At 52.5% G+C, this 11,200-nt stretch overlaps 1 protein-coding gene across 2 annotated transcripts; it reads left to right on the forward strand.

The window, feature by feature from the left end:
- The first annotated feature begins 984 nt into the window (after positions 1-984).
- LOC102949197 (gastrin releasing peptide) lies at positions 985-10,971 on the forward strand. Of its 2 annotated transcripts, none has more exons than XM_042962571.1 (3): positions 985-1,123; positions 6,171-6,391; positions 10,558-10,971. In XM_042962571.1, the coding sequence occupies exons 1-3, from the start codon at positions 985-987 to the stop codon at positions 10,609-10,611; spliced, it is 414 nt and encodes a 137-aa protein (XP_042818505.1). In that variant the 3' UTR covers positions 10,612-10,971. The 2 variants fall into 2 exon arrangements, with proteins under 2 accessions (XP_042818505.1, XP_042818504.1); XM_042962570.1 differs by having other exon boundaries at positions 6,171-6,410; positions 10,558-10,970.
- The last annotated feature ends 229 nt before the right edge of the window (positions 10,972-11,200 follow it).

Below are 11,200 nucleotides of genomic sequence, written 5' to 3' on the forward strand. Positions count from 1 at the left end.
CACAGCTGAGAACACAAGAAGCAGAGAGGGGAGTTGAGCTACTCTGGAGAGGTGTGTGCCTCGCGGGTTAGGGACAGCTCGAGCTTTCTGGTGGTCGCAGCCTAGGGACCTCGACATAAAAGCAGCTTCTTCACGGAAGCAATATGCTTATGAGAGGGGCCAGGTGCATAATAACATTACCGTTAGCTGGGTTCCCACAACCTACCCGTCCTGCAGTTCATCATACAAGCGGGCAAGGGCGGCTCTGAAACCCCAGGCGGGGTGAGGCTATTGCTGGTGGCGGTGGTGAGAAGGGGGGTCCGTAAGAGAGAGACGAGGGTCCTTGGTCTGGGGCCGCCACGAGGGAGCTGGTCCACGGAGGGGGAAAGGCGTGAGAATCAGAAGTCCCTCGCTCTCCTGGGGCCTCCCCCCCCCCCGCCCCCCCAGTAAAGCCCAGCCTGGAAGCGTCCATCCTCGGGGGGCTTACCCCCTCCTCCCCGCCCCACCTCTGCGATCCGGCCAGGGGTCGCGGCACCCCCCACACCCCCCCCCCCCGCAGGATCCGAAGGCTGCTAACACGGCAGACCCCTCCCCACCCCCACCCCCCGGTGGCGCCGGGGAGGAGTTCGGGAAATCGTGTCGGAGCGGAGGCGTCGAGGGTGGGCAGAATGAATCCCGCGTGGGCCGGGCGGACGCGACTCCGGGGGGGGGGTGGGGGAGGCGGCGAGGGGCAGGGTGGACACAGCCTTGCCCTCCCCCTCGGCGGGAAGACGGATGGTCCCCGGAGACGGCTGCCCCCATCGCCCCGGCCCGGCTCGCCGCGCGGAGACGTCAGAGCGCTCGGGGCCGCGGCGCGGGAGCCCCCCGCCCCGCCCCCGCCCGCGCCGCCGTATAAAGTCGGGGCCTGGCGGCGGCGGCGGCGGCGGCGGCGGCGACGCTCTGCGAGTCCGGGTCCTCGGCCGCCGCTCCGTGCCGAGCGCGCACTCCAGCCTCCCCGCCCGCACCATGCGCCGCCGCCAGCTCCCCCTCGTCCTGCTGGCGCTGGTCCTCTGCCAGGCGCCCCGGGGCCCCGCCGCCCCGCTGCCGGCGGGCACGGGCACCGCGCTGGACAAGATGTACCCGCGCGGCAACCACTGGGCCGTGGGTGAGTGTCCCGCGCGCCGCAGCCCTCGGCGGGACCGCGGCCGCCCGGGCCCCGTCTCCCCAAGCCCTCGGCGTTCCTGGGGCGCCGGCTTTGGGCGGCGGGGAGGGGGGGGGAGGGTCTGCCCCGACCTTTCCAGCCCGGCACCCCCCTCCCGCCCCCCACCGCCTTCCGCGTCCCGGGAAGACGTCCCCGAGCGGCCTCAGGCCGGGCGGGTGGTCCTTTCCCGCTCTGTTCCCGCCCCCCCGCGGGGACCCGGGCCGGCGCGCGGCGCCCCAACAGCCCAGCCTTCCCTCCGCACCGACCCCACGCCTCCTTTGACCCGCGCCGTCGCAGCCTGTCCTTGAACGACGTGGGGAGCCGGGTCCCCGAGCGCGTCCCGGGGCCCTGGGGACCCCGGCCGCCGGGAGCGGGACGCGGGCTGCGCGCCGGAGCCGAGCGAAGCCACAGGTGTGGGAGCGCGTCCTGGGGTCCCTGGCTGCTCAGCGCGCGGGGCTGGAACGCCGCCGCGTGTCCGTGGCTCTCTCCAGTTCCCTCGGTCCTCCTGTCGCGGCGGCCGCTTCCTCTCCCCCGCCCTTTTGGCCGGCCCTCCCTCCCTCCCTTCTCGAAGGCTCGCGGCGCCCGCTCCCCGCGCCGATCCCGGCCTCTCCGTCCCCCGAGACCCCGTTGTCCTCCGCCTCCCCAGACCTGCCACCTCGCCCTGCCCCCTAGCTCCTTCCTCCTTCCCGCTGCCCACTCGTCCCGGCCTCCGGGTCCGGGCCAGGAGGTGCGCTGTCCCGGCCCCGAACCCCGGCGGCGAGGACCCGGCGCGGCGGTGGGGCCGGCGACGTCCGGGGGGCGGGCGGCGGGGCGCGCACCCACAGCTTTCCCCCGCGACCGGCCGGAGGGTAGCGATCCCGCAGCCTCGCGCTGGCCCAGCGTCACCCCGGGGGTCTCCGCCGCGCCAACCACAGGCTCCGTCTGGCCAATACGTAGCGTCCAGCTTCCTCAGACACCTCCCCATAGGGCCACCGCCGACAGCCCCAACACTTCCCGGGAAGCTGGTCCATCCCGAAGAGGTTTAAGGGGTGGCGGCGGTGGTGTGTGTGTTTCCCTATTTCTCTAGCCATCTACTCAGAGTGTGGGAGGGTGTGTTGGAAAGACACTTGCTAATCCAAGTATCGGGCGGTTCACAGATGGTGTGAGGACCAGGACGGATTTCTGGGAAGAGGTGAGGCTGGAACTCTCACGCCCTCGGCTCCACTGCTGGGTGTGCCGGCAGAGAAATCCAGAGCTCGGCGTGGGGGGGGGGGGGGGGGGGGGGGGGAGATGTGCAACGGGGTAGTTAGTTCTCATCGTCGCTACAAGAACTGTCTGCCAAGCTTGGGCAGCCCCGAGGTGAAGGTGTTTGTGATCTCGGAGGGACACCCGGAACCCAGCAGGCATGGAGGGGAGAGGCCGGGATGGGTGAAGGTGAAAAACCCCTACCCTGGAAGAGAGAAGGATATTTGCGAGGCATTACAGCAGCCAAGCCTAGAACTGATACTTGAAAGGGGCTTCTGGGAATTTAGAGGGAGTGGCCACCGTCCAGTCCAGCCATCAGCCCGTGCGCTCTCAGATTTCCAATCTCCTTTTGCTCCTCCATATTTCTGTACTAAAAAAAAGGGCTTATTATTAGGTAACCCTTGCAGGCTAAAAGCAGAAAAAGAGAGTTATTTGGGAAGCTAGAGTCAGGTCGTTTCTGATGCAAGCCAACCTCCACGGCTGTAGTCCCACAGCACATCTCTCCCCCCACCCCACCCCACCCCCCCGGGACTTAGGGTGTCTGGCATTTAAACACCCTTCCTTCCTGGTGGTGCTTGAACTTTCCTAGAACATACCGACCAGTGGCCACCCCAAATTTTCTTGTTTTCCTATTTGTTCTCGAATGCACTCTTTTTCTCTCTTGGCTGGCTGCACAGAGCTGATTAGAACAAGAGACAGAGGGAGGTGAAGTAGAAAATCACAGTTGGGTCTAAAATAACATTGTGATTGAGAGAAAGTTTGCTTTGGACAGACATGCTCTCCGTGGGAATCTGAGCACTCATAAGCATGAATGATGTTGTTAGGTTTTAAATTTAGCCCTCCACTACCATAAGTAAATGTCTGTCCTCCTCAATCCCTGAAGACTTGTAGTTTCATGTTAATTATATCAAACGAAAGCTACATATTGCTGTCCATGAGGAAGCTGTCAGCACCAATTTGCAGGTTTGTTAAGGGAATTGCTTCTTCAGCTGAGAGAGGCATGGTGTGGCAACGGAAAGCAAGTTAGCAGATGGAAAACTTAAATTCTTATGTGGCTTGATGTTTATGGAAATGTTTTGTTTGTGCGATGAAAATAGAGGTCCACACCGACGCTGGTAACTCTCCCCTCCGCTCCCATGAAATGCTCCTGGCAGTGGCTCTAACTTTGATGCCCAAGCGTGTCCTGGCAGGCTGCATTCGGAAACACCGGGGTTCAGCTGCAGGTGCCTTTCCATTGTAGGGCTGCCCCCAGAAACTGTGAGATATAGTTTAAGGATCACTCCAGAAAAAAAACCCAGCTCTTAGAAGTGCTCAACACTTTATGTCTTAATGGATATTTTCCTAAGTTGAGGTGATCGTCAAATTTGGAGCTCAGGAAAATTGCTTTATGTTTCAAACCTGCTGTTTTAGTGGTATTTTTAAGCGATTATAAGGGACAAAAGTTGTTTGTTTTTTTACTTCTGGGCAAGGTTTTATTGTTTTCAAGGGCCTGTCTTTTGTCTATGCTGAGGTCTCTATTACTATGATATGGACACATAACAAACGGTGATGGGAGAAATAGAGGTGGACGGGTCATCCATATCCACGTTGCCATGGAGACGGTTATTTCGTTGGTAGTTGCCAGCTCTAAAGTGAATAGGACCCAAGGAGTGTGTTTTTCCCTGGGACGTTGTGGATGGTGCACTTCCAGTCCTCATAAGCAGACCGTGGATCTGGGGGTAGGAGTCGGAACACCACCCACCCACCAAACGTGCAAATATGCACACTGTCACAAGGTCCTATGTTCAATCAGTCACAGAAGGGAGGATTGCTTTATCTCCCTGTTTCAGAAAAGTCCACCAAATTATTCGGGCATGACAACAATGTAGTTCCTATTTGTAAAAACATCTCCGTTGCCCCCACCCCCACCCCCTGCTTCATTGTCAATAACACCTTTCTCAGTTCTAGCATCCTGATGAGAGCAATGAGGGAGAGCAAGAGGGACCGAGGTCATCACTGGAGCATCAGGTTCTAATCCTGCCTTCCCATTATCGTGATTCAATTTCCTCTATATAAATAAAGCCAAATGCTTCGCTGCTTCCTGAGCAGTTGTGCCCCGTAATCACTGTTAGGGCTAAGAGCAAGGTTATTTCGTGGCTACCCGGGCCCCGCCGGTGACCAAGCAGATAGGTGAGGTGCCAGTCCTTCAGGATTCCACTCGTTCGGTCAGGAGCACGTCCCAACTGTGTGGGGTGGCATGTCCTAAGTGGGTTGGCAAGTGTTCAGACGGCAGTTCAGTAAAACCCCGTGGGAAGGCTCCCCGATACCCACCGAATTAATGTCTCCGAGTCACCTAAGGAGTCATGATCGACCGATACATGATCCCCGGTTCCTCGTTCTAACATCTGCCTTTTGTAGGCCTTACCCTTCTCTCCAGACCCCAGGCTGATTTCTACCTGCCTTGTATTTTCAGGAAGTTCAAAGACGCTTTGAAGCAGAGTCATAATATGGTAGAGTCTAGACTGTGAGCTGATTTTAATCCTAGGGTCTTCGCTTACGCGTGGGTGACCTTTGACAAGTCTCGTTTTCGTCCAACTTATTGTGGGGTGGATCGAGTGAAACGTCCTGTAAACACCCGCCTGCCGTAAAGTCACAGCAAGGCCGTCGCTGTTGGCGGACAGAGCTCTCATCAGGTTCACTGACTGGGGTCTGTTACATATTATTCCCACGCCGTTTACCTTAAATGCTTCTAAGGCCGGGCAGCATCGGAACCGCAAAGAGCTTTCCTTGCGACCTTTCGGTCAAAGGCATCGTTGGTCTCCTAGTCTTAGGAGTTTAAGAGTCCGATAAGTTCCAACTGCAGAGAGATGGGGGTAGGGGAGCACTGACGAAAGTCAGATAATGTATTATTAGTACGGGGCTAATGTGTTAGCAAGGAGAGCAGACCTTGGATTCCATACCCACATCTGACACTATGGCTATCCCACTTGCCTACATGAATTGCCATGTTTTTAGTGGCCTGGCCTCCTGCACAGCAACTTTTATTCATTTATGTGGCGGGAACGCATCCCTGGAGCCATCGGTAGACTTTCACGGAGTCTTGTAAACATCCCAGAGAAAAATCTGCACGTACGGGGCTGCTACGTGTTGCTCGGAACCTGTTTCGAATCGTTTTTTTCATTACATACCCAACAAATGAGAATTTCTGAGCGACCTTTCTTGGATTCAATCTCAGCTAAAATTCTAAGAAAGTTGAAATGAAAACTTCCTTTGGTGCAATTGTGTTAGAGATAAGAGGAGAGCAACATCTCGTTTCATCACATGAGAGAAAGCATCGAGGCTTTTCTTTTCGGTAGCAGTCCACAATTGACTGAGGAAGATGTTGAACCTCCGTCACGCGGGTGGGAACAGGACTCGGTGCACACAGAATCGGCGGTGGCATTTTAGACATGGAAGGTTCCTCAGGCCTCATCTAGTCCCACCTGTTCATTCGATAGTTGAGGAAATTGAGCCCCGGGGATGCTCAGTAACTTGGCAGAGGTGACCTAGCCGGTTAGCCGAGGTGCTGGGACCAAACCAAGGTCCCCTGAGTTGCAGTTTTAAATTTTGTCCAGCTGATCGCACATTTCGAACAGGGAACAGAAGATGCCAGACGTTTGCCAGAACTAACTTCTGATAATAAAATGCTGTTTATTCTGCACCTAGGAGGAAGCAGTACAAACCTAAAGGGGGGTCCTTTGAAATTTCTGGTTTCTTCGTTCCCCTGGGCTCAGTCGGTGGCATTCTGTTTTTGTGTTTCTTTTTACAGGGCACCTGATGGGGAAAAAGAGCACGAGAGAGTCCCCGTATGTTTATGAAGGGGGGAGTCTGAAGCAGCAGCTGCAGTATATGCTTTGGGAAGAAGCTGCAAGGAATTTGCTCAGCCTCATGGAAGGAAAGGGGACCGGAAGCTATCAGCCGCCTCAAAGGGAGCTCCTGGCCATCCGCCAGTCTCCTTGGGATTCCCAGGATGGCAGCGCCTTTAAAGTTGTAGGTTCAAAACGTAAAGGTACAATGTGCTGGGGAAGTGGGGTGGGGTGGGGGTGTTTGGGGAGGGTCAGAAGGAGGTTAGGGTGTGAGCAGAGAAGAATATAATTGTTTAGATGCAGGCCTTCGCAGCCACTTAATTAGGCAGACATCCATACACGCTGAGAAACGAGCAGACACTTCCGTGTTATTTCTTTCCACCAGAATAGGCGATGTTTCCTCCTTGCATCTCAGAAGGGTATTGGTTCCACACTCCAGTTTAGGAGTTTTATTAGTTACTGTGTTTAATAGCGATTGTGCCCTGATGAGATTTTTTTTTTTTTTTTTTTTTTTTTTTTTTTTAGCCCGCCGGGCCCTCCCAGAATATTTTGATGGTGAGGCCAGAAATTATTTGAGTCAATTCCTAGGTTTGTTTTGGGTGAGCACTAGTGGGAGGGGCGCTTCACACAGGCTTTTAGAAGAGAGCATTCTGGTTTGTGACCTTTTACGCAAAGTGGCACTCTTGTAGAAGGGAAGCGAAACCAATCATACCAAATTGGCGTTGCTTAGATACAAAGACAGGAAATGGGATGAAAAGGAGAAGAAGATATAAAGAAAGGAAGCAGGGCAACGGCAAATGAGGTGATTCTCATTACCCTTTAAGAAGTTTCCGTGAAATTTATATAAACGGCAAAAATAATAAAACTGCAAATTCCTGCAATCCTAGTGATGGGCAACTTGTACCTTAAACTAAGTACTGGCCCGAGCAGTTTGCCCGCATTTTCTCTGTGAATGCTCACAGCAGCCTTCGGAGGAAGATTCGAGAAAATCCTACTGTTCTCTCCATTTTAAAGGTGAGGAAACAGAGAGTAGGCACATAGCTCTTCAGCGGCGAGAGCAGGGCAGGGGCTGGCGCTGTGTCCCTTGGACGGTATGCTGCCATGTGAAACGTCTCCTGGGGACCGGCTGGTCCTCGCTGACCTCAAATATGAAGGATGCAGGCTGCAGAAGTAGTGTGAAGGACCTCGGGAGGAAGACTCTAGTAGCCTTCATTCACAAAGAAAATCTGGATTAAATCAACGGATACAGAAATAAGTAGCAACTTTGCACCAAGTCCTGAGTGATGCTCTCGCTCACATCTGCGGTCTAGGTGTCACGACCAGCTCCCTTCTTTGTTGGGGGGGGTGACATGGCCCCGAGGGCTTGGGGGGGTTTGTGACTGACTCCTCAGTCCCTGGCTGAGGCCTCTTCTTGGTCAGCTGACTTTATGGACTTCCTGTGGCGGGATGTCCAACAGCAGTGCCTTCTCCTTTGAAGACTAATGACAATTGCCATCACAAAACCCTCCAAAGCAATTTCACAGATGCTGAAATGGACGTACACTCATAGCTCATGCGTTTTGTTTTCATTTGATTTTAATGTTTATTTATTTTTGAGAGAGAGAGAGAGAGACAGAGCGTGAGTGGGGGAGGGGCAGAGAGAGAGAGAGGGAGACACAGAATCCGAAGCAGGCTACAGGCTCCGAGCTGTCAGCACACAGCCCGACTCGGGGCTCGAACCCACGAACCGTGACATCATGACCTGAGCTGAAGTCGGATGCTTCACCGACAGAGCCACCCAGGGGCCCCCCGGCTCATTCATTTTTGAATGAAACTACAACATCCCTTTGAGTTGCTTTATTCCTCCAAACCCGGCCCTGCATAACTTTGGAGGGTTTTCAAAAAAATTCAGCTCTGTCCTTAAAGATCAAAATTTTCCTGCCATATTCAGAAGAACATTCTGTAAGCAGCGAAGCCAATTATGAAAGAATAGGTCTAGAGAGATCTCTGAGTGGTCGTAGTACAGGGTGGGTTGAGTGGGCAGTCACAGACAGTGAGTGTTTCAGGGGGACAATGTTTATCAGCATTCATGTGACCGGAGGGGAAAAATCATCTTTTTTATAATCAGGCCTCGCTTTCCTACTACATCTTTTTATGTTTTGGTCTTCTTTACAAGTTTAGAAAGCCCATTCCATTTCATTCCACCTTAGGTTGAATAATTAACTATTGCACACATGGGTACCATTCTTTTGGATACATTTTCCAGCGATATGAAAAAAGTCAATGGTTGGAGTCGTTGTTGCCTAGACCAAAAGAGTCTGTTACCCTCCTTGCTTTGGAAATTCCATCTTCGTGAAAGAATGTGGACGTGCAAATTGAAAACACCTTACAGTTGCCTTATTCACAAAGAGGGAGTACCACGAGAATAGATCTATTAGAAATCCATACATCGCTCAGTGTTAGAAAGAGGTTTAATAACTTAGCCAAGCATTGCCAGAAGGTAGCAGCCGGAATTTTCAGGGACTGAAGGACTTTTCTTAAAATTAAATTCTATCCACATATGCTCTCCTCACCCATTTCGGTACTAAAGCATCCAGTCCTCTTGCCAAGTCTCCCAGAGCTGTAGTCAGAAACTCTGAGCATCTTCCTATGTTTTGGTGACAAAGTTATTTACTTAGTTCAGAAAAGATTTATGTAAATGTGCACTGAATCTAGACCACTCTATCCTGGCAAATAAGCTTCAGAACTTTATTAGTAACTATGGCCAATCATTTTCAAGGTTAAGCTTAATCTTTTTTTTTTTTTTTAATGTTTGTTTATTCTTGAGAGAGAGAGAGAAAACGGGGGAAGGGCAGAGAGAGAGGGAGACCCAGAATCCGAAGCAGGCTCCAGGCTCTGAGCTGTCAGCACAGAGCCCAACCTGAGGCTCAAACTCATGAACCGAGCGCTCATGACCTGAGCCGAAGTTGGACGCTTAACCGACGGAGCCACCCAGGTGCCCCAACCTTAATCTTTTAACTGTACCCTATCTCAAAAAAAAAAATTAATGGAACGTTTACCCTATGGTTTCTAGCACACGAAGCAATGTTCAGGTCAGCCCGAGGGCCTGATCCATAGCCCTGGATGTGGCTGTGGATTGTCTTGAGTTTCAGTGAAGGTTGAAGCTGGCCTGTGGGTTGCCGGACCTACAGCAATGTTCTCTGCAGCCTTAGTTTTTTTCTCTTATTTGGTGGACCTGAAAGGGCCTGTGAGTGCATTGCAGAGGGTGTTACAGAAAGGAAGGAAACTTTTTGAAGGCAAGTCTGCCCTCACTTTGAAGGGATGACTCCCACTGCCCCATCAAATCAACACAGAGAATTGAAAGGTTTTATTTTGTAATGTGTGAAACGCTCCAAGGGAAGTTCCAGATACAGGAGAAGCAGCAACATGTCCCGAAGAATAACTAAAAATTCTCCGATTGCCCCGACAGTTGCTCTGAGGCAGCAGAGTGAAGTTACCCCCCACCTCAAAGAGAGCTCCTCCCGCCCCAATAACGGACACCCTCCCCCACCCCCGCCGCCTCCAGGCGTTGATCTTCCTAGGTTACTAATTCCTCTTTTCCTTGTAGCTTGACTTCCATTCCCTTGAGCCAGACAGCTCAGATTCAATATTTTGAGCCAATGCAGGGGCTTCCTGGATTCTTCCCCTCACCCTCCCCTGGCCCCATTTATGACCCGTGGCTCATATTTCGAGATGGATGGTAGCATCGTCAGGCAGGCTGGCGAACCCTTAATAGTGCAGCCTGGGCTTGTGGAGAAGAGCAAAACTAATTGGTCGGTGTGGGAATTGAACCCCAGGCCCTGGCCTCATTAGCACCTGGTCAAAACAGTTGAGCCACAGAGCAGCTAATAACTGGTCTGAGAATAGCGGTAATTCCTTTATTAGAAACAAATGGCTGGTCTAACCATTGGGGAGCCTGAAGTGTCTGAGAATCTTGGCAAGTGTAATAAGCTCTTTTTGAAAAGCGTTTTCTCATCTCAGCATATAGAGGGTGCTCTATGGGAACAAAGACGTATTTCAAAATTAGAAAGAGCCGAAAGAGGTAGGGGCTCCAGGAAAAGAGGAAGTGAGTTTCTCTCTCTTGGGGGGACGGCTGTGGTTCTCCAGCGTGAATGTACTCAGCATCATTTGGAGCATTTCGGAAAGCCCGGATCGCTGGGCTCCACCCTGAGTTTCCAATTCAGTAGATCTGGCGTAGGCCTAGGAAGTTGCTTTTCTACGAAGCTCCCGAGTGACGCTGATGGTTTGTTTGTTGGGAATGCGTTTGCTTCTAGCATTAGAACTTCAGTACCGCGAACGATGTTTGCTTAACTCTTTCTCGTATTTTTCAAGCTGGTGGACTCTCTGCTCCAGATTCTCAACGTGACGGAAGGGACCCCCAGCTGAACTGACAGACAACAACAGCCTCTCTCAAAGAAGCAAAGCAAAACCCTTAAGAGACTGTGTTCTACACGCATCAGTTCCGCTGGATCGCCAACCAGATTTTCTGTGTGCAAAACACTTAACCATTCCTGTATCTTTCAACCTGGACTAAATTCACAATTTTCAAGTGGCATCTTCTGCTCTGAACTTGTTCGCTGTGCATAATTAATTGTCCATTAAGAGTCTTCCAGGGAACGCTCTTTACATCTGGGCTATTTGTCCATTAGTGTCTAGCCCCCAACCTGTTAGCACTCACAATAAAGACGTAAGCACGATGTCCAAAGGGCCGGTAGTGCTCTTATTTCGATTCCAAATGAAAAGATGTGGCAGAGGTTAATGAACAATTTGATAATGAACTTGTGTGCTCACTGATGAAGGCAGGCTGCATTTTTAACTCTCCCCTCCGAAGGTCACTTACTGCATCCTTGTGGTTGGCTTATAACCTTTCTAGAGGCTTCAACTAGAAGCTCATATTCCCTTATCCTTGCCATTACATGGGTTAGACTGAAGGTAGAGGCCTGTTTGTCACTTAATTCCCATTTCTTCAGCCTTT

The sequence above is a fragment of the Panthera tigris genome, chromosome D3, assembly GCF_018350195.1.
Source record: "Panthera tigris isolate Pti1 chromosome D3, P.tigris_Pti1_mat1.1, whole genome shotgun sequence".
Lineage (NCBI taxonomy): Eukaryota > Metazoa > Chordata > Mammalia > Carnivora > Felidae > Panthera > Panthera tigris.

Excerpts from the sequence above, each read along its gene's own strand:
- LOC102949197 (XM_042962570.1), top strand. The coding sequence starts at position 985 with ATGCGCCGCCGCCAGCTCCCCCTCGTCCTGCTGGCGCTGGTCCTCTGC. Across the intron at positions 1,124-6,170 it reads CGGCAACCACTGGGCCGTGG|GGCACCTGATGGGGAAAAAG; the intron begins GTGAGTGTCCCG and ends TTCTTTTTACAG. Across the intron at positions 6,411-10,557 it reads TGTAGGTTCAAAACGTAAAG|CTGGTGGACTCTCTGCTCCA; the intron begins GTACAATGTGCT and ends GTATTTTTCAAG.